At 42.6% G+C, this 25,562-nt stretch overlaps 1 protein-coding gene across 2 annotated transcripts in view; it reads right to left on the bottom strand.

Annotated features, from left to right (window-relative positions):
- Pcsk5 (proprotein convertase subtilisin/kexin type 5) overlaps nucleotides 1–25,562 on the bottom strand; it is a 496,681-nt gene that overhangs the window by 8,633 nt on the left and 462,486 nt on the right. Inside the window, exons 31-35 of one of the 2 annotated variants that reach the window (XM_045145561.1) lie at nucleotides 20,366–20,583; nucleotides 18,080–18,316; nucleotides 16,299–16,529; nucleotides 13,947–14,124; nucleotides 10,002–10,219 (exon numbers count right to left, since the gene is read on the bottom strand). In XM_045145561.1, the coding sequence (XP_045001496.1) occupies nucleotides 10,002–10,219; nucleotides 13,947–14,124; nucleotides 16,299–16,529; nucleotides 18,080–18,316; nucleotides 20,366–20,583 (1,082 nt within the window). The remainder of the gene's footprint in view (nucleotides 1–10,001; nucleotides 10,220–13,946; nucleotides 14,125–16,298; nucleotides 16,530–18,079; nucleotides 18,317–20,365; nucleotides 20,584–25,562) is intronic. The other variant, XM_045145571.1, reaches the window with a different exon arrangement.

Genomic DNA, 25,562 nt, shown 5'->3' with positions numbered 1-25,562 from the left:
TAAGTTAGACCTCAAATTATGACCTGTGCTTCAGTGCCAGAACATGTGGATGTAAGGAATATGTCAAATAAATTGAAGCAGAAAGGTGATTGAGGACAGGACCAAAAACGTCTATAAACAAAGTGAAATCCTACAAATTACCCAATTTGTTCAATCTATGCAGATGCTCAGTTAGATACTGAGAATTGAAGATGAAAGATCTTGTATTACAACAAAAGACTCAGAAAATGAGAAATAATATGGGGAGTTTATGAAATTTAAGTGGCCAGGATACAGCTCAGAGTGCTTGTTGTAGCATGCACATGGTCTTGGGTTTGATCCCCAGCACTCTTCAGAGAAGTTACAAGACTTCCATTTGTCCTCCTGTTTATTGTCTTAACTAGTGGAGAGGACAGCAGAGATAGAGGCTGGTTGAATGGTCTCAATACTTAGTGGTGAGTAAATCATAAACATATGGTCCCTCCCAGCAAAGCAGTGCTAGATCTAGAGCTTGAAATTCTAGTCTAATGAGATTTTGTAAGCTTAGGATGGATTTCAATTGGTGGAGAGCTTGCCTAGTATGCATGAGGCTCTGGGTTTGACCTCTAGAACCACATAAAGTCAGGGGTGGTGCCCCATGTTTGTAATCCCAGCATTCAGGAGGTGGAGGCAAGAAGATCAGAAGTTCAAGGTTGGGGCTGGGGAGATGGCTCAGCAGTTAAAACTTAACAACTTGGGATTGATTCCTCAGTATCCACATAAAACCTGATGCACAAGGTGGTGCATGTATCTGGAGTTTGCTTGCAGTGACAAGAGGCCCTGGTATGCTCATATTCTCTCTCTCTCTCTGCTTGCAAATATATATATATATATATATATATATATATATATATATATAAAATTTCAAGGTCATCTTTAGATACAAAGTGAATTCAAGGCTATTCTGTCTATAGGAAACCCTGCCTCTGAACAAATGAACATTCTTTTAAAAAAGATGGTGCAGGGCTGGAAAGATGGCTTAGCAGTTAATGCACTTGTCTGTGAAGCCTAAGGACCCAGTTTTGATTCTCCAGTACCCACAGAAGCTAGATGCACATGGTGGTGCATGCATCTGGCATTCTTTTGCAGTGTCTGGATGCCCTGGCATGCCCATTCTGTTTCTCTCTTTTTCTCAAATAAATAAATAAATATCAAAAAGATAAAAACAAAACATATTGCAGATCATTTTGTCCAGGCTGCTTAATTTTGGGAGTGATGGTGGTGGCAGATATTTTTGAAACTCTTGGAATCTATAACCCTTTTTCTCAGAAATTTGACATACTGCCTATTTTTTTCTGCACAGACAAAGGACCCAAGTTCAAGTTCCAATGAACCACATAAACCAGATGTACAAGATGGCAATTGTTTCTGGAGTTCATTTACAGTGGCTGGAGGCCCTAGCATGTCCATTCTGTCTCTCCTTCTATCTACCTTCTTTCTCTCAAGTCAATAAATAAAAATAAAGTTAAAAAATCTTCTTGGCCTGGAGAGATGGATCAGCAGTTAAGGTGCTTGCCTGCAGAGTACAGTGATATGAATTTGATTCTCCAGTACCCATGTAAAACCAGATGCACGAAGTGGCACATGAATCTGGTGTCCTGGTGTACCCATTCTCTCTGTCTGTTTCTTTTATCTCTCTGCTCACAAATAAATAAATAAAATATCTTTATTTTAAAAATCTCCTTTTTATAAAGCTGGGTGTGGTGGCACATGCCTTTAATCTGAGCACTTGGGAGGCAGAGGTAGGAGGATCACCAAGAGTTCAAGACCACCCTGAGACTACATAGTTAATTCCAGGTCAGCCTGGACCAGAGTGAGATCTTACCTCAAAAAACCAAAAATTAAAAAAAACACTTTTTTTAAATGATAGGGCTACATGTAGCCCAGGCTGGCCTAGAATCCACTAAGTAGCCAAGGGTGATTTTTTTTCAGGAAAAGAAAGCTTTTAGGTTTAATAGATTTTTGGAGATGTGACTCAGATTCCATAAAGCAAAATCCAGTGTCTTTAGAGAATTATACAATTATTCCCCCAAAGAAACTTTGAACTCATTATAAGTCCCTGTGCCAAGAATGCCTTTGAACCTCTGATCTTCCTGCTTATTTACCCAAGAACTAAGATTATAGGCATGCTACCTCCAATTTATTCAGTGCTGAGTGTCAAATCTAGGAATTCATGTATGCAAGGCTGGTCCTATATACCAAATGAGATATGCCCCCAGCTTCATATTTTATTTAAGACATAATTTTTTATCTATTTGAGTGACAGAAAGAGGCAGATAGAGTGAAAGGGGGCTGGAGAATGGGCATGCCAGGGTCTCTACCTACTGCAAATGAACTCCAGATACATGTGCCACCTTGTACATCTGGCTTATGTGGGTCCTGGATAATTGAACTTGGGTCTTTTGGCTTTGTAGGCAAGTGCCTTAACTGCTAAACCATCGCTCCAGCCCCATATCTATTATTATTTATTTTATTGTATTTTTTGTTTTTTCAAGGTAGGGTCTCACTGTAGCCCAGGCTGACCTAGAATTAACTATGTATTCTCAGGGTGGTCTTGAACTCACAGCTATCCTCCTACCTCTGCCTCCTGAGTGCTGGGATTCAAGGCATGCACGACCATGCCTGACTGTATTTATTATTTTTAAGTTCATGAAAACCAAGGCAAAATCATAGTGCCAAGCCCATGATCCTCTCTTTCTTGTATTTGTTGTACTCCAAAGTACCAGGTGGGCTACCAAATCTGTAAATCCAGGGGTGAATAAAGCCATCTTTGAAAAACTGGACAATCAGCATTCAGTTTCCCTACTTTCAAAAGAATCTGCATTTTTCTTGCTGTCCTAATGCAAAACAGCTGGCCCAATCTCAATGGCTATAATCTCTCAAATAATTGTATCTGAATGGATGCTGTTTTGGTACATATTTTTTCATTTCTTTTTCTGTGCCATAGCTATCTGCTTACTGACCAGTCCATTTCTAATCAGTGCAACCCTGCATAAGTTCTTAGGACAGCAAGCCTCTGATACAAACTGGTTCTAGCCTAGTAAGGACAAAGTTCTTTCTTTCCCTCATAAGCCACCCTTACAGTCCATAGTTCTTTTTTCATTCAGGTCTTTCAACTTTGACCAGAATGGTTCATTAAACTGCCTTCGGCATTGCAAGGCATCTCTTAGAACAAGTTTCAAATCTGTGGTGGTTTGATTCAGGTGTCCCCCATAAACTTAGGTGTTCTGAATGCTAGGTTCCCAGCTGATGGATATTTGGGAATTAATGCCTCCTGGAGGGAGTGTATTGTTGGGGGTGGGCTTATGGGTTTTATAGCCAGTTTCCCCTTGCCAGTGTTTGGCACACCCTTCTGTTGCTGTGGTCCATCTTATGTTGGCCAGGGGGTGATGCCCACCCTCTGCTCATGCCATTGTTTTCCCCTGCCATCATGAAGCTTCCTCTCGAGCCTGTAAGCCAAAATAAATCTCTTTTTCCCAGAAGCTACTCTTGGTTGGGTGATTTCTAACAGCAATGCGAACCGGACTGCAACAGTAAAGTGGTACCGAGGAGTGGGATTGCTGCTAGACACCTGACTATGTGGCTACGGCCTTTTGGAGCTGGTTTTCAAGAGGAATGTGGAAGGATTTGAAACCTTGGCCTAAGGGATGCCTTGCAGTGCTGTAAGTACAGCTTGATGGACTGTTCTGGTCTGGCTGCAAAACCTGAATGCAGTAAGAACTATGGACTGTGAGGTTTGGCTTTTGAGGGTGAGAAAAAGCTTTGCCTGGACTGGGCTAGCAGTTTGTGTGAGAAGCTTGCTCTTATGCCCATGTCCTGAGAAGTTGTGCAGGGTTGCTTTGCGTAGAAATGAACTGGTGTGTGCAGAAGGATATGGCACAGAAAGAAAAATCTTTGGGTGAACTGCTGCCCATTCAGCTGCAACTGAGAGATTACAACCTATGAGACTGGGCTAGCTGACCTGTGCTGGGGCAACAAGAAGAATGTAGACTCTTTTGAAGGGGCCTGAGTGCTCAAGGAGTCCTGTTCTTCAAAGTCTGCTTTAATCCCCCCTGGATTAACAAATTGGCACCCTACCTGGTATCGTGGAGTATGAGAAATGCTGGAAAGAGGGTCATTGAGTTTGCAACTCGGTCTTGTGTTTTGGAAATGGCCATGGGCAGTGTGAAGCAGGTTTGCTGGTTGCCTGCATAGAGACCCCATGGGGCCATGAAGATGAACCGTGGCTTGCAGTGGAGACCCAGTGGAAATGCCGGGACCATGAGATGGCTGCCGAGGAGCTGCCGGCCCCGATGAAGTTTTCCAGGACTGTGAGTAGCCTAGCTGGAGGAGTGGAATTGGAATGCCAGAGACTTGTTGCTGGTTAGAATTAGCAGACTTGAAGATTTGTCACTGGCTAGAATTGCTGGACTTGAAGCTACAGAGTTTGATGTTTGCCCTGGTTATTTTAAATCTTGTATTGGTTGAATGTTTCTTTGCTATGCCCAATGCCATCTATTGCAGTGTGAATATTTATTCTGTGCCATTATGGGTTTTTTTGAGATTATTTTTTGGTATTATGGCTCAGTTAAAAGATCTTGAACTATGGGGATGTATGAACATCATTGGAATTGATAAAAACTATGGGGACTTTTAAAGTCAGACTGAATGCATTATATGTTATATCATGTATGGATATCAGTTTATGGGGGCCAGGGGCGGAATGTGGTGGTTTGATTCAGGTGTCCCCCATAAACTTAGGTGTTCTGAATGCTAGCTCCCCAGCTGATGAAGATTTGGGAATTAATGCCTCCTGGAGGGAGTGTATTGTTGGTGTATTGTTGGGGGCGGGCTTATGGGTATTAAAGCCAGTTTCCCCATGCCAGTGTTTGGCACACCCTCCTGTTGCTATGGTCCACCTTTTGTTGGCCAGGGGGTGATGTCCACCCTCTGCTCATGCCATCGTTTTCCCCTGCCATCGTGGAGCTTCCCCTGGAGCCTGTAAGCCAAATAAAACTCTTTTTCCCAGAAGCTGCTCTTGGTTGGGTGATTTCTACCAGCAATGCGGACCGGACTGCAACAAAATCCTTCCATGTTCCTCCTGCAAATCAGTTCCAAAAAGTCAAGACACATAGTCAGGTTTCTAGCAACAATGACCATCCAGTCTGTACCAACTTTCTGTTGCAGTTACCTCTGCATTGCTGGGAAAAACATCAGACTAGAAGCAGCATATGAGAACAAAATATTATTTTGATTTCCACACTTGGCAGGAAGTTCCATGTTGGCAGGGGAAAATATGACATGAGCAGAGGCTGGGCACCACCTCCGGACCAACATCAGGGGAGTGTATCAAATACTGGCAGTAAACCTCAAGATCCACCCCCAGTGACACACCTCCTCTAACAAAGCTGTACCTCCCAAATTGCCAGCAGCTGGGAACTAAGCATTAAAAATGCATGAGTTTATGAGGGACACTTAATTCAAACTACCACAACCTATTCCTAAATTTTATATCTATATGCTACAAAACCATAGCATAGAACACAATTCGCTAACCAGCAAAGCACAGTATAGAACAAAATTCAATAACCAGCAAAGGCTGTGTGTGGTATGTGAGGAAAGCACAGCAGAAGAAATTAACATCAAGGCCAGAAAACTCCAGCTGGGCAAGTACCAGCATGCCAGCCAAATACAGGAGGAGGCTGGAACACTGGCTCTCTTCCAGATGCAGTCAGCCTTCCACCAGTCGTCCCTGAATGCTGTCTTGGGGATACTGTGTAGATGAACCTAGGCTGGGAATGCACAAACTATTATCCGTAATTCATCAGGAAATTTCAACTCCAATTTGAAAGATGTAGTTTGCCAAACTGTGCTTATGACATCACAAATAATTTCTTCAATCCCTAAAAGAATCTCTAAAGATTGCTTCTGTCTTGCTTTGATGGGCCTTTGCTAAGAGACATTAACTTACCCAATGATGGTTGCCTGACCTTAATTAGAAATCAGCTGCCCTCCCCTAGCTCACTGTACAACTAATGGATTGGAACTGGGGCTATCTGTGTTAGCAAATGACAACAGTATTTTGTCTAGCAGTTTTTGTTGTAATAAAGGCCTCACTTTCAGTAATGTCAGAAACACCTCAATTTAAGAGAAAAATCTGATAAGATTATAAGGTTAATGGCAATGTCAGTCTTTGCTCATTCCCACCTCATTTCAATGAAGTCTTTTATTATGTTTTTTTAAATTCTGATTAGAAGTTATGAGTATCAATCTTATATGTCTTTGTAATGAATGAAGGGAATTCAGCTTTATTTCTGCTTGCTTTTTCTTCAGGGTGTTTATTATATTTATTATTAAATTCCATTGAATAAAGAAGGTGTTTAGTGGAAGGAGACAGGAATAGAGGGACAAAAGAAGATAAAGGAAGAGGACTGGAAAGATGGCTTAGGGGTTAAAGTGCTTGCTTGTAAAGCTTAAGGACATAGGACGGATTCCCCAGTACCCACATAAACCAGATGCACATGCATGTGGAGTTTACTTGCAGTGGCTAGAGGGCCTGGTGTGTCCATTCCCTCTCTCTCTCTCTCAAATAAATAAAATAATAGGAAGAAATTGTGATCAAAATATATTATATTCATGTATTAAAATTGTTAAGCTGGGTATGGGGGTGCATGCCTTTAATCCCAGCACTCAGGAGGCAGAGGTAGGAGGAACACTGTGAATTTGAGGCCATGCTGAGAGTACATAGTGAGTTCCAGGTCAGGCTTGGATAGAGCAAGACTCTACCTTAAAAACCCACCCAAAAAAATTGTCAATGAAAAGTTAAAATTTTTCAATAAAGATTTCAAAAAAAGAAGGGGACTCATTGATGGTTGATTATTACTGACTAGTCTGCTTAGGAGGGTACTTCTTTCAAAAGTTGGAGGTCACTGAGGATACTCAATGATAGGGTCATTCTGTACTAGTCCAACCCAACCTAATTCAACATATTATTTCATTTAAGTTGTTTTGTCTAACTTTGCTTTGTTTGAGAAAGGTTTTACTTTGTAGACCTGGCTAGCCTGGAACTCACTATGTAGGCTGCACTGTCCTTGAATTCACAGCAACCTTCTTGCCTCAATCTCCCATGTTCTGGGATTATAGATGTGAGATACCACAACTATTTTTTAAGTTTTTTGTCTTATTTTGATATGAAGCTTTACTTAAATATTTTTACTGTTTATTCGAGAGAGGGAGGGATAAACAGAAAGAGTATGGGTGCATGACCACTTCTTGGTGCTGCAAACAAACGGAAGGAACATGTGTTTCATTGTGTATCTGGCTTTACCAGGACACTGGGGAATTGAACCCTGGCCAGCAGACTTTTCAAGCAAGTGCCTTTAACCACTAGGCAATCTCCCCAGCTCTTTTTTGAGGTTTTGAGCTGCAACCATATGTGTCTCTTGAAAGAGTGGAGAGCGTGCAGTCATGGCTCCTTCACCTACTTTGTGTGGAGGTTACTTCTCTCATACCACCACTGCAAGAAGCAGCAGCATAGGGAACCATTGCATGGTGAGATCTGTATGGAGCTCCCTTGGTGGTGCTGCAAATGCTGCTTTTCAGGCAAATGCCTTAACCACTAATGCATCCCTCCAGCCTGAGTGGCACATTTCTTAATCCTAGCATTCAGTCAGCAGAGGCAGGGAGATCATCACAAGTCTGAGGCCAGTCTGGTTAACATAACATGTTCCAGGCTAGTCTTGGCTACTTAGTTGAGCTCCTGCCTATAAAAACAGAAACAAAATAAATAAAGAAATATCAATAAAAATTACACAGAGCCAGGCATGGTGGCACCCCCCCCCCCATTTAATCCCAACACTCAGAAGTCTGAGGTAGGTAGGATCACCATGAGTTTGAGGCCAGTCTGAGACTACATAGTGAATTCCAGGTCAGTGTGGGCTACAGCGTGACCTTACCTTGAAAATAAAAATCATGCTGGGTGTGGTGGCGCACAACTTTAATCCCAGCACTCAGGAGGCAAAGGTAGGAGGATGAATTTGAGGTCATCCTGAGAATACATAGTGAAGTCCAGATCAGCTTGGGATAGAGCAAAAAACCCTACCTCCAAAGATATTACACAGAATAAACTAACCTGTGCTTCAGGGACCTGGTCAGTTTAACTTGTATGAACTTTGATGGGCAACAGAGCAGAGTAAATGTTAGTTTAGTAAAACAGTATAACAAATGGATGAGTGGATACACAGAGTTCTAAGGGAACACCAGATTGCTGCCTGGGGAAGACCAAGCATGGGGGAGATGGAATTAGGAGATGGGACAGGATTTAGGGACAAATTGAGAGAGTGAGAAGAGTTTCTCCTATCTTTAGCACCTGGAAGTGTGGTTGAGCCATGTATCAACATGGGCAACATGGACTAGGGAGATGACTCAGTGGATAAAGCACTTGTATACAGTTCTAAGAATCAGAGTTTGGATTCCCAGCACCCACATAAATGCCAGGTGGGCTTGGCAGCTGGCCTGTAATCCCCTTACTCAAGAAGTAGAGGTAGAATCCCTGAGCAAGCTGGGTAGCTAGACTAGCTAAATCATCAAGTTTTAGATTCAAATGAGAGGACTTATCCCAGTAAATAAGGTCGAGAGTAACTGCAAAAGACATGTATGGTAGTTTGAATGAATGTCCCCCAATAGACTCAGGAGTTTTATTTAAGCTTGTAACTTGGTGTCATTGGGCGGACCATAGAGTCCAGCCCTAAGATGCGGGTGGATCTGAATTCCAGTGAAAAGGTGTGCGGAGTACTTGAGCTCTGCCTGGGGTTCTTGGAGAGTGCTCGCTTGTAGTGTTGCTAGTGGTGGTATTTCACTCTGTATGGACTTGTGAAAGGGGCCAAGGATGGAATGTGGAAGTTTGGATATTTCCCAAGAGACTCAGGAATTTTATTCAAGCTTGTAACTTAGCGTTTCTATGTGTGGATCTTAGGGTACAGCCTTAAGGTGTCGGGATGTATCTGGAATTTCATTCTAGTGGTACGCAGAGTGCTTGAGCACTGTCTGAGGCAACAACATGCCAAGTTGGCTTCTGGCCTCCATCTTCAAGTGCACATACCTGCCCGCCCCCACACACATATGCAAAAAATATACAAAAAGAGAGGGAATATGTGAAAAGATAACCCAAGAATGATGTGAGGTATTTGAAGTATCTTTTGGGCATCTAACTTGAGAGATTCATCCAGAAATTGGATGTTTGGAAATGAAGCTCATGAAAACCACTGGGAAGGAAAAGTAGCCATGGAAGCTTCAAGGCCTAGATAATAATGGCTGGATGTGGTGGCCCACTCCTGTAGTCCCAGCATGGAGAGGCAGACAGGAGGATTGTGTGGTCAAGGACTGAACTACATAGCAAGTCCCTGTTTCAAAAAAGAAAGGAAAAAAAAAAAAAACACAAAAAAAACTTCCCCCAGCCAACCAAACAAACAAAGAAAAATAATAACAAAACTTCAAACAAGCTCTCTCTCAGAGTGGCTTTGGCTTGCTTCATCTAAGCATTAGGCATCCCAGTCCCAGAGAGTAATAGTAACCCTTTTTTTTTTTTTTTGCATTTGCAGAAAGAGAGGGCAAAAATTCCTGTTTGGCATGAGCTGAGCTGCTGTACTCTACCACATATGGTCATGTTGCTCTGTCTTACCACAGGCCCTCAGCCATGGAGCAAGCTGACTGCAGACCTGAACCCTGAAACCCGAGCCAAAAGAAATCCTTCTTCCTTTAAATTGTTTTTCTTAGGAACTTCTCACAGTCACGAAGAATCTCTCTAATGCAGGTACAGAAGGAAGTTGGAGAGAGTGCCTGCCTGGGGGCTTGAGGAATAGGAATGTGAAGGGCAGCAAGGATGATGTGGAAGCGGAAGTGAACAGAGGTCGCTGCTGGGTAGGATTTTGCTAGGGGTAGGGAGGGAGGCGCAGGGCCGGGAGGAATTTTCCATTTGCATATGCAAACCATAGGTACACTCTTACCTTTGCATTCATTGCAAGTTGGATGGCATCTCTCACAGGTCTGAGTGTGTTGCTCTGCGTAGTAATGCTGTGGGCAGGTGCGGTGGCACTGTCCTTTGGAGCGGAGTAGAAAGAAAAAGGTATCGCAAGACAGGCAGTCTGTGGCCTGTGGGCCCTGGCATGACTTGCAGCTCTTGTCACACTTCTCACACTGACCACTGGTGCTTTCTCCATAATATCTGAAACCAAGGTAGGAGGTGGTAAAGATGGAATACAGCTGTCCCTCAGTATCTTCAGGAGATTGGGTAGGCAGACACCAAAATCCATATGTGCTCAAGTTCCCCTACATAAAATGATATTGTATTTGTACATTACCTATGTATCTCCTTTTGTTTTCAATCATTTCTAATTACTTACAGTACCTAGTACAATATGACAGCCATATAAATGTTATGCTGTATTGTTTCAGGAACAATGACAAGGAAAAGGTTCTGTACATCTGTAGTAACAGATGCATTCTTTTCTGACTATTTTCAGTCTTTAAGCACATCAGAAGTAGAGGACACAGAGATCTACTTGATTAAGCTCTGCTCCTAAATTGAATGTGGGAAAACCATGCTTAGAGAGAGTTCATTTGGAAATGGAGTAGACCTGGCCTTTTTATTCACCCTTACATATGTAGTTCATTACCAAGGTACTAATGAATTTAGTGAGTTTCAGTTTTCTTACCTGTACATGGGCGGTTACAACCCCTCCCTTACTATTTTTGAAGAATATGTTGGAACACTGAGGCAAAGACATGTCACAGTCATCATGTCTGGAAGTGGTTCAAGAACTATTCCCTGTCATTACTGCCCCTCTAGTTCAAATCCGAGCCTTAACCCATGCCAAGTGAGGTTCTGGAGTAGAAAATCTTTCCTTTGGTGCCATTTTATTTATTTTTTGAGACACTGTCAGTGTAAGTCAGGCTGGTCTTGAACTCTATGCAACACAGTTTGGCCTCATATTTGCAGTAATCCTCTTGCCTCAGCCTCCCAGGTGCTCAGATTAGAAATGTGTGCCAACATACCCAGTTTGCATACATTTTCACATGTATCTCTGAGTGATGGCTCCCACTTCCCAATTTTTTTTGTTTTGTTTTGTTGTTCAAGGTAGGGTCTCACTCTAGCCCAGGCTGACCTGGAATTCACTATGGAGTCGCAGGATGGCCTTGAACTCATGGTGATCATCCTACCTCTGCCTCCCAAGTGCTGGGATTAAAGGTGTGTGCCACCACGCCCAGCTCCACTTCCCAATTTTAAACCATCTTTAACTATGAGGTGATGTGATTGATGTTGACCTTTATATGACAAATAAAAGCTCCTTTGGAAAGATGTTCAGAGATGAAGTGTAACCTATAAGCACTCTCCATTAGGCTCTACTGTACTTCTGATGGCACTCTCCTTTTTTTTTCTTTTTTTGGTTTTTCGAGGTAGGGTCTCACTCTGGCTCAGGCTGAGCTGGAATTCACTATGTAGTCTCAGGGTGGCCTCGAACTCACGGCGATCCTCCTACCTCTGCCTCCTGAGTGCTGGGATTAAAGGTGTGCGCCACCACGCCTGGCTACTCTGCATTTTTTTTTGTTGTTTGTTTTTTCAAGGTAGGGTCTCACTCTGGTCCAGGCTGACCTAGAATTAACTATGTAGTCTCAGGGTAGGCTTGAACTCATGGCGATCCTCCTACCTCTGCCTCCCGAGTGCTGGGATTAAAGGTGTGTGCCACCACACCTGGCTGGCACTCTGCATTTTCACAAGCATTGTTGCATCCTACTAATCATGACAATGACACACTGGAGAACAGTGCTTAGGAGCTAACCCTCTGGGATAAGTCTGTGCCTTCCGATCTCAGCTGTACTGGTCAGGAGCTTGGGCCAGTCATGCAGCATCTTTGTGTTCCATGTTCCTTAGTTGTATGTGGAGCTAATATTACTACTAAGCAAGTGGTTACAATAGTGCCAAGAACATTATAAATAATGTATAGCAGTGTTAATTATAACCAATCCTCTTAGCAAAGCCTTATAAGTTAGCTATTATTATACCTGTTTTATAGATGTAAAACCCATGGCTCAGAAAATTTATATAATTTGCTTAAGGTCAAACAGGAGATAATATGAAAAACATTATCTGGTAAACCCAATATAATAATAGAATACACTGGTTAGAGGTAAACAAATATTTTCCAAATAAGAAAAAAAGAGTTTGAAGAAAGTTCTAGAGGCTGTGTGATTCATCTCTGGACCTCAGGGCATCAGCACATCCTTAGTCATTGACCTAGAAACTTAAAGGTTTCTCTTTGGCTTCTCTGTAGCAAAACCACTGACACAGAAGTCTTTATTTTATTTTATTTTTTGTGGTCTAAATCAGCTCTATGAATTAGTTGAAGATATATACCATGCCTAGGTAATGCTGAGCCCTGCCTCTGTCTAGCTGCCTGCCTGTCATCTTAGTGAGTCAGTTTGTACCCAGTGACCCAGTTTGTGGCATCACAAACCCATCACATCACATTCTGTGGCTACATGGAGAATAAGTACTTCAATTAACCAATTGGAAGATCAAAGTAGTTGAGAGAAGATGCAATGAAAAGAGATAAAAATAAAACATTTATCAGGGAAGCATCAGTTAGCCCCTTAATCTTGTCTGACGAGATCCTGTCTTCATAAGTGCACATGGCTGATGTTTTCTGAAAGCTTCTGAAGTGAGTGACTCTGTGCTGAGTATATGAAAAATAAGATATTTTCCCCACAGAAACATGATTTTCTTGGGTAGACTGGAATAAAGATGCACTCTTGAAGACCAAAGTATTTGAGAGACAATGAAATGAAAAAAGATAAAAATAAAACATTTATCAGGGAAGCGTCAGGTAGTCCCCTACTCTTGTCTGATGGGATCTTATCTTCATAAGCGCACATGACTGGTATTTTCTGAAAACTTCTGAGCTGTATGACTCTGTGTTGAGTATGTGAAGAATAAGATTTTTTTTTTTAACCCCAGAAACATGATTTTCTTGGGTAGACAGGAATAAAGATGTGCTCTGGAAGACCAAAGTATTTTTCTTAACATCTTATTCAAATGTACAAGGTACTCTTAAGTAAACTAACTAGGTGAATTAATGAATCAGGTACCTAGGAAATCAAGGCAGCATATAGTACTGACATGAATGTGTAAATTGAGATTGAAGGGGTGTGCCAATTTGGGTGAAAGCATTCAGGGAAGTTCCTTTGGTTCAAGTCTGAGACCTCTCAGCACCCTGGGTTACCAGTTGGGAAGGAGGAAACAGCAATATGGTCTTTGTTAATTTTTCTCAGAATGCTGGGGAGATGTGACCCAGTCAATTACCCAAATATACTCCTTAATATGCTTGAGACCAGACCTTCCGATAAACACACTAGCAGAGAAATATGCATGAAATGCTTTAATAACAGTTATTTTGGGCTGTTCCTGATAAGCAAATCTCTAATTTGTGTATTTATGGGAGGCCTGACAGGTTGGAGAATTGATGGGGTATAAATGGTGATATAAACGGAAATTGTTTCCTTTGGAAAATACATGTTCCACATGCATTGCTTAGATCTTGAGTATTCTGAATTAGATCACATCATGAAACTGAATAAAAAGAGGTCTCTGCTAATGGGTGTAGATGGTTTTGAGAGAAAGAGGGCACCTCTGCCCCTCTTGCTCATATCCTCTGGTCCTCAATGAGGTGGGCCTCTGGGACCATCAATTACTCAGTGACTCGTACAAGTGTGATGTGACATCTAACCTTGTATGCTTTATCATTGGGACACTTGGTTTCTCTTCTCCCTCTTCTGTCACTCCCTACCAGCCATGAAGTATCTCATTCTCTGGGGCTTAGTTTTCTCATCTTCAAGATGGGTTGACACCTGGAGTGGCTGTGGCATCTGCTTGGGGAGTATACTGAGCACCTTACCCATCTCTGCACTGAAGCAGGCACTCTTTGCCCAGCTGGAACCAGCCAGGTCGGCAGGAGTGGCACTGCATGCTGTGTCGCCCTTCGCAGGTCCTGCAAGAGCTGTGGCAGGGCACACACTGATGGCTGTCCTTCTCGGCATAGTAGCCCTCTGGGCAGTCTGCCACACAAGTCATGTCTGTTAAGGAAGGAGAAGAGTCACTTGACATCAAGCCTGACCTGAGGCTCCACATCTACTCTATTTTAGGGGACAGGCAGTATTGAGGAAGGAGGTGATGTCCAATGGGCTGATGGGTGTATTTGGGAGTGAAGACTTGACCATAAGGCCACCAGGGGAAAGAGAAAGCAGAAGTCAGAGTGGACAGGACACATTTGATAGATCAGAAAGCACAGGCTGCTAGCTATGGATGCTGTGAATGTTTCATTGCTATTGTGGAATGACAGGAAGCCCTGGCCCCAAACAGCACCTCTTTTCTTGCTTTCTACTGTTGTTATGACAAATTGCCATCAACTTGGAGGCTTGCAAACAGAGGTGGACAATCTTCCTATTATGTTGGCAAGAAATCCAAAATGAGTGCACAGAGCTTTGTTCCTTTTAGAGGCTGAAGAGAAATCTGTCCCTCCCCTTTCCCTTCTAGATAGTGCCTGTGCTTGTGAGTTCAGGATTCCCTCCTCCCATTTTAAGGGTAGCACCTTCTTTGCTTCTGCTTCTATCAACACATTATCGGCTACCAACTCTGTTCCCCTTGAATTTCTCTTATTTGACTCCTATGATCATGTTGGGCCCATTTCTTTAAGCCAGGAAAATATTCCCATGCCGATATCTTTCATTCGATTGTAGCTACAAAGCCTCCTTTGCCATGTAAAGTAAAGTATTTGCAGAATCTAGAAATGAGGATGTGACATCTTCAGGGGAGTGTTATTTAGCATATCACAATCTCCAAAAGTTTATCTAGTTTATAAATAGTCTGACTCTCATGGAGCAGGGTTGGGGGAGCAGAGAGTATGAGATGACAAGGCCAGGGCAAATCCTGTACTCAGCCCTAGGACTATCTTTGTGCTATATACCACTGCTAAAGTCTTAGCTCTAGTTAAATTTATCAAGCTTAAGGGAAGAGGGCCTTAGCTACTGAGGTTTCTTCCTCCAGGTAAGAAGGCATCTAGGTAAGAAGGCATCTGAGGTGACCATTGATGACAGCCTAGATTGAATACAATTAGGAGAGATGATTCTACGATGTAGGATGAAGTAATAGCTTTGCTTGGAAGGACTATTTTTATAAGAAAGTAACTATTGAAAGGAGGGTCACTGAGCAAATATGATGGATAATGAAGACTGTGTCTCCTATTGTGAAGTGGTCTGGAGTGGTATTGAGGATGGGTACTGATGCCTTGCTGATGATGTCTATCTTGCTGATGATGCCCCCCTTTGTTTTCTTTTAGGCCAGCATGCTGCTTCCCCATGGCTAGATGGGATTTGCTTCTTCAATCAGAAGATGTGGGCTGGGCTGGAGAGATGGCTTAGCAGTTAAGTGCTTGCCTGTGAAGCCTAAGGACCCCGGTTCGAGGCTCGGTTCCCCAGGTCCCACGTTAGCCAGATGCACAAGGGGGCACACGCGTCTGGAGTTCGTTTGCAGAGGCTGGAAGCCCTGGCATGCCCATTCTCTCTCTCTCCCTCTGTCTGTCTTTCTCCCTGGGTCTGTTGCTCTCAAATAAATAAATTAAAAAAAAAAAAAAACACAGGGGCTTGCATTCTTCTAAAGCATTCACCTTACAAAAGACAAGGAGTCAGCAGACACGCTCTAGATCGAGGAGCTAAAGAGACATGGAAGCTAAACTCATTTCTAACACTACACTGAACCTGCTCCTAATGGGTGCTGGGAACATTTTAATAGGAATAGGATGTTGAAAAATTGTATCAATCTAAATTTATCAAAGTTGACAACTGCCCTGTGGTAATGTAAGAAAGTGTCCATGTAGAAGGAAACACTGTAAAGTATTCATGGGAAAGGGACCATGATGTATCAAACTTACCCTCCAAAGCTTTGGAAAAAGGTAGATTGTGGATTAAGAAAATTATACACATACACACATATGCTTTTTTTTTAGAGAAAGAGAAGAGTGGTAGTTGGAGAAAATAAATCATAAAGTTTTCTAGTGGAAAAGTGGGTAAAGTGTGATGTTCTTTCTACTATTTCAAGGCTTGATTTTCTGTAGGTTTGAAAATTTTCCAAAGGAAAATCACAAATTACAAGAAAGAAGGACATGAATGTCCACTGGGCATCTGCCATCTTGCCTGGTGAGTTTCCAGAGTGAGAGACAAACAAAGCCATCTTTGGGGTGCTTGTAACTCACTGAGAAGAAGACTGTCCCTGGGGCAGGTGTGGCACTGGTGCTCGGAGGGCCCCGAGCAGCTCAAGCACTTCCTGTGACATGGCTGGCACCTGTGGGCCCCCTCATCCCAGTACTCGATGCTGGCACACTCGCTGGGAGGCACACAGGCCATGTGCTTGCTCATCTTCAGGCCTTCTGCACAGCTCAAGCAGGTCCAGGATGATGAGCAGGTTTGACAGGACTCGGGGCAATCTGCAGGCATGTGAGGGAGAAAGGCTGAGAGAAGGCCACAGCTAGGGCATGCTTCTGGAGAACAAATTCCATTCTCATGGAGACTTCTAGGGCTCTGTGCCTAGAGTGTGAGTAGAGCATTTTCTGCTTCTCTGTCTATGTGTCTCTCTTTCTCTTTTGTATGAGCATGAGCTTTTTTTTCTTTCTTGTTCTCTCCCCCACCCCCAACCCTGCCAAAAAGGTAGGGTCTCACTGTAGCTCAGACTGATGTGAAATTCACTGGGTGGTCTCAGGATGGCCTCAAACTCATGGCACTCTTCCTGCTCAGTCTCTCAAGTGAAAGGATTAAAGGCATGTGCCACCATGTCCTGCATAAGCATGCACACTTTTTAAGACAGGGTTTCACTGTAGCTCAGGATGACCTAGTACTCACTATATTACCCAGCTTGGTCTGGACCTTACAATCCTCCTGCCCCAGCCTCCCAATTGCTGAGACTACAGACTTGGGATGAAGTGTTCCCATTGCAAAATGAGAACAAATGGCTATTTGACTTTGTGTGTAACATTAGAGTGCTCTATCCTATAAAGGCCCCCTCAGACGTACCTCCGAGCCTATCAGTGGCTTAACACCTTAGCAACAATGTCTCATTTAGAGCAACTTAAAAAAAAAATTTATTGGGCTGGTGAGATGGCTTAGTGGTTAAGGTGCTTGCCTATGAAGCCCAAGGACCTAGGTTTGACTCCCCAGAATCCACATAAGCCAGATGCACAAATTGGCACATGCATCTGGCATTTGTCTACAGTGGCTAGAGGCCCTGGTGTGCCCATTTATTCTCTCTCTTAAATAAACAAATAAAATATTGAATAAAATATTTTATTTCATTTTGAGAGAGAGAGAGAGGTAGATATATAGAGAATGGGCATGTCAGGGCCTCTAGTCACCACAAATGAATTCCAGATGTTTGTGCCACCTTGTGCATCTGGCTTACTTGGGTACTAGGGAACTGAACCTGGGTCCTCATGTTTTGCAGGCAAGTGCCTAAACTGCTAAGCCATCTCTCCAGCCCTAGAGCACCTTTTGAAAGCTCATCATCTCTTGGAAACCTTTATATGAAGAATCTTTTTTTTAATTTGCAAGGAGAGAGAGAGAGAGAAGAGAAGAGACAGAGAATGGCCTCACCAGGACCTCCAGCCAATGCAAACAGACTCCAGATGCATAGGCCATTTTGTGCATATGGCTTTATGTGGGAAATCAAACCCCAGTCATTAGGTTTTGCAGGCAAGCGCCTTAACCATCCCACCAGCCCGCCAATCCTTCTGGTTGGGTAGTTCACATTCATTATCAGTAGGGTCCATGTGATCTATAGCTAGTGAAACTGGCCTGTTCAAAGCTTATGAATAATACATTAAAAACTAATTAGACTCCTTTCAAAACTGGCTTCCTTTAAGTAGGAAGGTTAAGGGTGGGCTGAGAGCTCTGGTGTGGGAAGTAGGCAGGCTCCAGAGCCTGTTTTATGTCAGCAGAAGGCTCCCTGGGTACCAGGCTTATCTGTGCAGCTGGGGATCCTTACCTCTGCAGTCCTCAGTGTCAACTTCATAGTAAGTTCCACTTGGGCACTCAGTCAAGCACAGTCCGCCATAAAGGACCATGGCCGCATCGGCACAGGCCTCACAGTCATCAGCCTTGGGGCCACTGCACTCCAGACAGTTTTCATGGCAGGGAACACACTGGTGCAAGTCTGGATAGAAGTGCTTGGGACAGAACTCATGACACTGGTCATTATGCAGGAAGAAGTCAGGCAGACATTCTGGGGAAAGGATGAGGGAGGAGGTTATCCCCTGGAGTGGTAAGAGGCACTCACTGGTCTTGTGGTGGGTTAGTCTGTTTCTCGGCTCTTGGGATCATTTGACCTGGCTCTACATTTGCTAGTCTTATTTGCCAGGGAATATTCTCTATGCTTATGAGCCCTGCTTTGGGAGGAGGAGGCCACATGTGCCTGATCAGATGATCTGTATTTGTGCGGAGAAATGGCCTGTTCCTCTCAGGTGCAAAAGGTCACAGTGCTGTGGGAGAGAGTGCTAGCAGATGCTGGCAGTATTATTTAGAGAGATGAAAAGCATGAGCAGATATTTAAAACTATGTCAAACACCCCAGGCTTCACTTCTATGGCAAGCAGTTTAAGAATTTCTGGATTAGTTAATTTTTCAATTCATTGATAGAGTAAAGAACAAATGTTTGATTAGCATGAAGAATGCATTGTAAGTTTATTTTGTATTCCTCTTTGTATTTGAGAAAGGATATGGGGAAACACCGTAAATCACACAAAGAGAATTCTTTGGATAGAAAAGCACTGAATATGTGAATCTGTCTCATTTTGGTGAGGAAATTGAACACACTTCTGGGGAGACAATTCAGGAGAAGTTTTCTCTTGTTCACAGTGTTACCACTATCTCAGTTTAAAGTTGCTTGACCTTTTCTTTTTTTTTTAATTTTTTTTGTTCATTTTTATTTATTTATTTGAGAGTGACACAGAGAGAAAGAGGCAGATAGGTAAAGAGAGAGAGAGAGAGAGAATGGGCGCGCCAGGGCTTTCAGCCACTGCAAACGAACTCCAGACGCGTGCGCCCCCTTGTGCATCTGGCTAACATGGGTCCTGGAGAATTGAGCCTCGAACCAGGATCCTTTGGCTTCACAGGCAATCGCTTAACCGCTAAGCCATCTCTCCAGCCCAACCTTTTCTTTCTTATCCTTATATCTGCATTTCTCTAATCACCTGTGTTCTTGTTTTTGAGACAGGATTTCACTATATAATCCAGGCCTTATATATATATATTTTTTTTTTGAGGTAGGGTTTTATTTTAGCCCAGGGTGACCTGGAATTCACTATGTAGTTTCAGAGTGGTCTCAAACTCATAGCAATCCTCCTACCTCTGCCTCCCTAGTGCTGGGATTAGAGTGCGCCACCACTCCTGGCTTTAGGCCTTAGGTTTTTGATTCTCCTGCCTCAAAGTCCAGTGTGTTGGGATTTCAGGTGTGCATCACCATGTCTGGTTGTTTAGCAATTCAATATGAGACTCTGAACTCAAAGAATGGGAATGTTGAGTTCTACCTGTATCTCTAATGCCTAGGGACATGCTATGTGTGACTGAAGTTTCCAGAAAAACACCATACAGATTCTGCAATGAATCACAATTTGTGACTGTAGTGAGTTGGAATGTTGCAGATTCAGAAGCCAATTATATTGGATTATCTTTGGCCTCTCAATAGCCATTCATTGCCAACTTCTGTGTCTGGCCTATCATCCTTGTGACTACCAAGATAAATCCTTTTGGAATGTATTAATAGAACTTCTACCAACACAAAATCTGAGCGTATCATTGTCAGATAGTACCTAAAATCAATAACAGATTTCCCTGGTTTTATATAAGCCATCTACCTGTTTCCACCAGTGCTTTTGAACAGTGCCTTGGTTTATGACTTCCTTTTATTCTGTAACTATAAAACCTTCATGAAATAGTGCATTAGGACATGGTGTTTGGAAGAACTTAAACCTGTGTTTCTGGAACATGGCCATTCATATTTATCTCCCCAGAATAAACTATTTCATTTTCTTTAAGGTGAGAGTTGTGTTCAAGTTAACTTTGTGTGTACATGTGTATATGTAAGACAATATATTTGACTTAGCTTATAGAATCTGTAAGGAAATCATTAATTTCCTTAAGAAGAGGCAGGGAGACACAGTAACGGTGGAAAGAATGATTCTCTTTGGTGATGATTCTCATTACCGTCCCCAAGTGATGGCCCTCAGTTGGGTGGCTCATCGAGCCCAGCTCCCCCCTGGGATGCTCCCAGGTACCTTTGCATGTTTTCTCGTGGATGCAGTCCTGACACATCTCTGGGCAAGGCCTGCACACCCCTTGCACAGCCACATGCCTTTCGGGACAGGTTTCCCAGCATGTTCCTTGGTCCAGAGCGAACCCTTCTTCACAAGAGTGACAGTTGGTGGCATTTTCCCCACAGGTTTTGCAAGGAGAGCTACACTGTTCACAGACACCATCTTTTGCATAGAAGCCCCTGTGGAGGGAAGAACATACTTGAAGAAGCTGACCAGCTAGAGTTAACAAAGAATTCCAACTGAAAGAACAGTGAGTGCTTCTGCTCTTGTCAACCAAAATAGATCCACATCATCCACAGAGGAAAGACTGAGGAAAGACTGTCTAGAAAAATAAAATGAAAGGGATAGGCATTCTTGGCAATTACTGTTAGTTTTATATAACTTAGCTATTTGATGATTCACTATTTTTAAAAAATATCTTATTTTTATGTATTTATTTGAGAGAGGGAAAGAGGGAGAGAGAAAATGGGTGCACCAAGGCTTCCAGCCATTGCAAACAAATTCCAGATGCATGCACCACCTTGTGCAGTTGACTTACATGGGTTATGGGGCATGAAAAGTCCTTTGACTTTTCAGGCAAGTGCCTTAACCACTAAGCCATCTCTCCAGTCCACGATTCACTACTTTATCTCCTAATTGTCATTATTTTCTGCTTTGCAGTAGAGGACAACTTGATCCAACTTAATATTATTTGAAAAACATTTAATACATTTAAAAATATTTTTAGCTGGGCATGGTGGCGCATGCCTTTAATCCCAGCACTCCGGAGGCAGAGGTAGGAGCACTTCCATGAGTTCAAGGCCACCTTGAGACTCCATAGTGAATTCCAGGTCAGCCTGGGCTAGTGTGAGACCCTACCTTGGAAAAAAAGAAAAGTAAAAATATTTCCAAAATGTTCAGAAGTGTTCATGGCCTGAAAATTGCAACCTCAGCTGAGCATAGTGGCACCCGCCTGCCTGTAATCCCAGCACTCAGGTGGCTGAGGCAGGAAGATCTGGAGTTCCAGGCCATTCTCAGCTAGTGTATTTGAGGCCAGTTGGGCAGCTTGAGTTTGAGACCCTGTCTCAAAAAAAAAAAAAAAAAAAAAAAAGAAGGAAGGAAAGAAAGAAAGAAAGAAAGAAAATTTCTCATTCACTTTTGGATGCTCTCAGCCAACCACGTGGCTTCTTTCATGTGTTCATGTACAAACACACATACTGCATTCAAAATGAAGGTGCTCTGAGTACCTGTTACAGGAATCTTTGCATGCCTGTCTTTCTTCCAGAAATCTGCTCTCTACATATACTGACTTTCCAAACATGCCTGAACCCTCACATTCTAGGTTCTTTCTCAGGTAAGATCCAGGTCATTCTGGGCTAGAGTGAGACCATATCTCAAGAAAAAAAATTAACCCAGGTACATGTAATAGTCCTTTTTCATTTATTTTCATTCAGTGAACATAAATGTATCGAGTGTGACAGGAATAAGATAGTCATGAATAAATGTCACACTTGAAATGTGATTTTAAGAAAGAAAAGTGAGAAAATGAAGCAGTTTAGATAGAGGAAGAGGACCTAAATAGTATCCAGAAAAAGCCAAGAGCATGTTTCTTTACATACAAACGTTCAGCTGCTTTGTCTAGCCACGTCTTTCTTAGTCATGAGCATGATCCAAACATTATATTAGATACATGTTTGAAAACTTCACAATGAAACCTACTATTCTTTAAAATTAATTTATACTAATAAAAATTTAACATTTAAGACATGAATTTGACATTGGATAGAAATGTATTATATGCTCACTTCAAGTTTGACTGGATTTGAAGATTTCAAAATTAAAGAAATGCAATGCATTCTCAATTATGTCTTTAACGTGAATGGAAAGTCAGTGGATTAGCTGTTCCTTCATGTGAAGAAAGGGATTTGTGGTCACAGGAATAGACGTGTTGTCTTTCTCCCCAGATCTAAAGACTTGGAATGTCTCAAGGGATAGGAGTGTCTGTTATTCTTGGTGGGCCCCTACCTAGTAACTGATGATTTGGTGATTAAGCCACACCAGTAGTCTTGGGCTGGGCAGGCCACTCCCAGAAGTAAGCATGTGTGTAAAAGATGGGGGCTTTGGGCAAGGGGAAAATGGGAAAGGGGCCCAACTGCCAGAGATTTTTTTTTTTGAGGTGGGATCTTACTCTAGCCCAGGCTGGCCTGGAGTTCAGTATGTAGACTCAGGATGGACTCGAACTCATGGCAATCCTTCTACCTCTGCTTCCTAAGTGCTGGAATTAAAGGCATGCACCACCATGTCCACCCAGAGAATTCTCAGTGCTAGGCATGGGCAAGGTCTCCAGAGAACACTGCTGACCCATTAAGTAGGCAGATTTTACTTCTGTTGGCAAAGTGCTGTGTAGTTAGACTTACTGTCATTATTTTTTGTCATCATACCCTAAGCAATGCAGTACAATAACTATTTACATAGCATTTGCATTGCAGAAGGTATATAAATCATCTAGTGATGATTTAAAGTTTGAGGGAGGGTGTTCTATCTACATTTGCATTGCTGGTATAAAACACCTGACCAAAAGCAGCTGAAGGGTGGAGCATTTTTCTTTTGGCTTACAGTCTTGAGGGGAAGCTTTGTGATGGCAGGCAAAGCATGGCCTGAGCAGAGGTTGGACATCACCTCTGCCACAGCAGGATGAAAACAGCAGCAGGAGAGTGAGCTAAACTGACACAGGCAAGCTGGGGGCTAATAACCCTCAAGGCCCACCCCCAGAAACACCCCTCCTCCAGCAAGACTCCACCTCTCAAGTTGCCATCAGTTGGGGACCAAATACGCAAAGCACATGAGTGTATGCGGGGCAGGGGGGGCATCAGATTCAAACCACCACAGGGGCCATATGTGTAGGTTATATGAAAATACTATGCCAAATTATATAATGGACCTGAGCAACGATAGGTTTTGGTATCAGTGGTATGTGTGTGGGGAAGAGGTGCTCCTGGAACCAGTCCTCTGTGGACACTAAATAGCAGCAATTCTAGTAAAGAAACTAAAGGGAAACAGAAAAAAAAAAAAAAAAAACAACCCTTCAGATTCTCCCTATTCTCGAGAGGATTAGAGGAGGGTAGATGAAATGCTGAAAAGAAAGGCAAGAATTCAAGCAAAAAGCAAAAGAGAAACCTGTTGAAAGTGCTATTAGCTTAGTAAGTGGGAAATAGAAACTGTTGGGAGGCAACAGAGCCAATAGGCAAAAGAAAGGTATTACTTTTTTATGCTTTACTTCCTTTCTTTCTTTCTTTTTTATTTTGAAGTAGGGTCGCACTGTAGCTGAGGCTGACCTGGAATTCACTGTATAGTTCCAAGCTGACCTCAAACTTATAGTGAAACTCCTAATTGCTGGCATTAAAGGCATGTACCACCATGGCCGGCCTGCTTCATCTTTTTTTTTTTTTTTTCCTGAGGTAGAGTCTCACTCTAGCCCAGGCTGACCTAGAGTTCTCAAGGTGGCCTCAAACTCAGGGTGATCCTCCTACCTCTGCCTCCTGAGTGCTGGGACTAAAGGCATGTGCCACCACACTCAGCCATCCTTATCTTTTTGTGGCTTGATAGCTCACTTTTTTTTAGTGCTGAATAAAAGTCCACTGGTGGATGTTATAAACAATTCAGTTGGGATGTCACTACCGCATATGCCAACCAAAATCCAATGCAAATAATAAAAGGAAGCATTAGCTTAACCCATCAGAAGTTGCCAAGTAACCTCTGACATGGAACTTCCCACTTTAACCAGTCAATCATTCTTCTTTGTCTTGCTTCTGACAATACCTTATGCAATTCCTCACACCACAGGGGAGCAGTCTGGTGCCATCTGACTTATGTATGTCTGGATGCTCAAATGAACTTATTAATATTTTAATGTGCCTTAATTTATCTTTGTTTGTTTGTTTGTTTGTTCTTTCGAGGTAGGGTCTCACTCTAGACAAGGGTGACCTGAAACTCACTCTGTAGTTCTAGGCTGGCCTGGAACTCACAGTGATCCTCCTACCTTGGCCTGGCTCAGTTTATCTTGATTTATCCATTCACTAGTTTGCATCATCAGAGTCTAAAAGGCGTAGAGGGAGTGGTTGGCAAGGTGGCACTACTGGAGGTGGTGGAACTTCTTCAAGGTGGGCCTAGTAGGAGATGTTGAGGTCATTGGAGGAGTGCTTTCTGAAGGGACGGCAGAAAGCCAGAATATTTGTTGTCTCTCTTTCTGTTACCTGGCAAAGAGGTCATCACTCTTCAGTACACATTGCCACAGCTTCAGAGCAATGAGGCCAAGGATTATTGGGGTGGAATTTCCAAAGATATGAGCCAAGAGACACTTTCCCTCTTTATGAAGTGATTCTCTCAGCTCTTTTGTTACCATGATGGGAAGCTAACACACCTGCTAAAAGCCATCATGGTTGTTTCTAACCTTTGACAATTATGAATTAAGTGGCTGTAATCATTTCATATGCGTAGGCTTCTCAGACAACCATTTTTGCTGAAAGTATTCTCCAGAAACATGCCAAATTATAAATTAGTCTGTCATTTACAAACAAAAATGTCAATGATTTATTACTACTTCTATTTAAGAAGACAATTCTTTCAATAAGAAATGGGTAGCTAGGCATGGTGGCACATACCTATAATCCTAGCCCTTGGAAGGCTGAGGCAAGAGGGTTATAAATTTGAGGTCAGTCTTGGCTAATTATATAGTCTCAAAGAAAATAAAAAGGCTAGACTATGTGTGTTAAATTCAAAGTATTTAATTTCAAAAGATTTCGGCCCAGATAAGTACATTTCATGTAAGAGCTGCATGGCTTTAGGCCTCATCCAAGACAGTGACCGCCAGGGCTTCATGAAAAACACATTTCCAACCATCAGAGCAGTTTTGAATGCACCTTAACTTTTTGGGTTGCCTTTTTTGTTTTTCTGAGACAAGATCTTACTATGTAGACTGAGCTGACCTCGGACCCCGTGATCCTTCTGTCTCAGCCTCCTGAGGGTTGTTTTTTTGGCTCTGAAACAATTACAACAATGCTACATGTTACTGCTAAAACCTTTCCTTAATAAGTATTCACCATATTTTTAAAAATGCAGTTGCCTCCAATGCTGATTTCATTTCTGAATACCTAGTGCCATTTTATTACATGTTATGATC

This window comes from Jaculus jaculus, chromosome 1 (assembly GCF_020740685.1).
Source record: "Jaculus jaculus isolate mJacJac1 chromosome 1, mJacJac1.mat.Y.cur, whole genome shotgun sequence".
NCBI lineage: Eukaryota > Metazoa > Chordata > Mammalia > Rodentia > Dipodidae > Jaculus > Jaculus jaculus.
The sequence above is the reverse complement of the archived record's forward strand: the minus strand, read 5'-3'. Positions and strand labels throughout refer to the sequence as shown.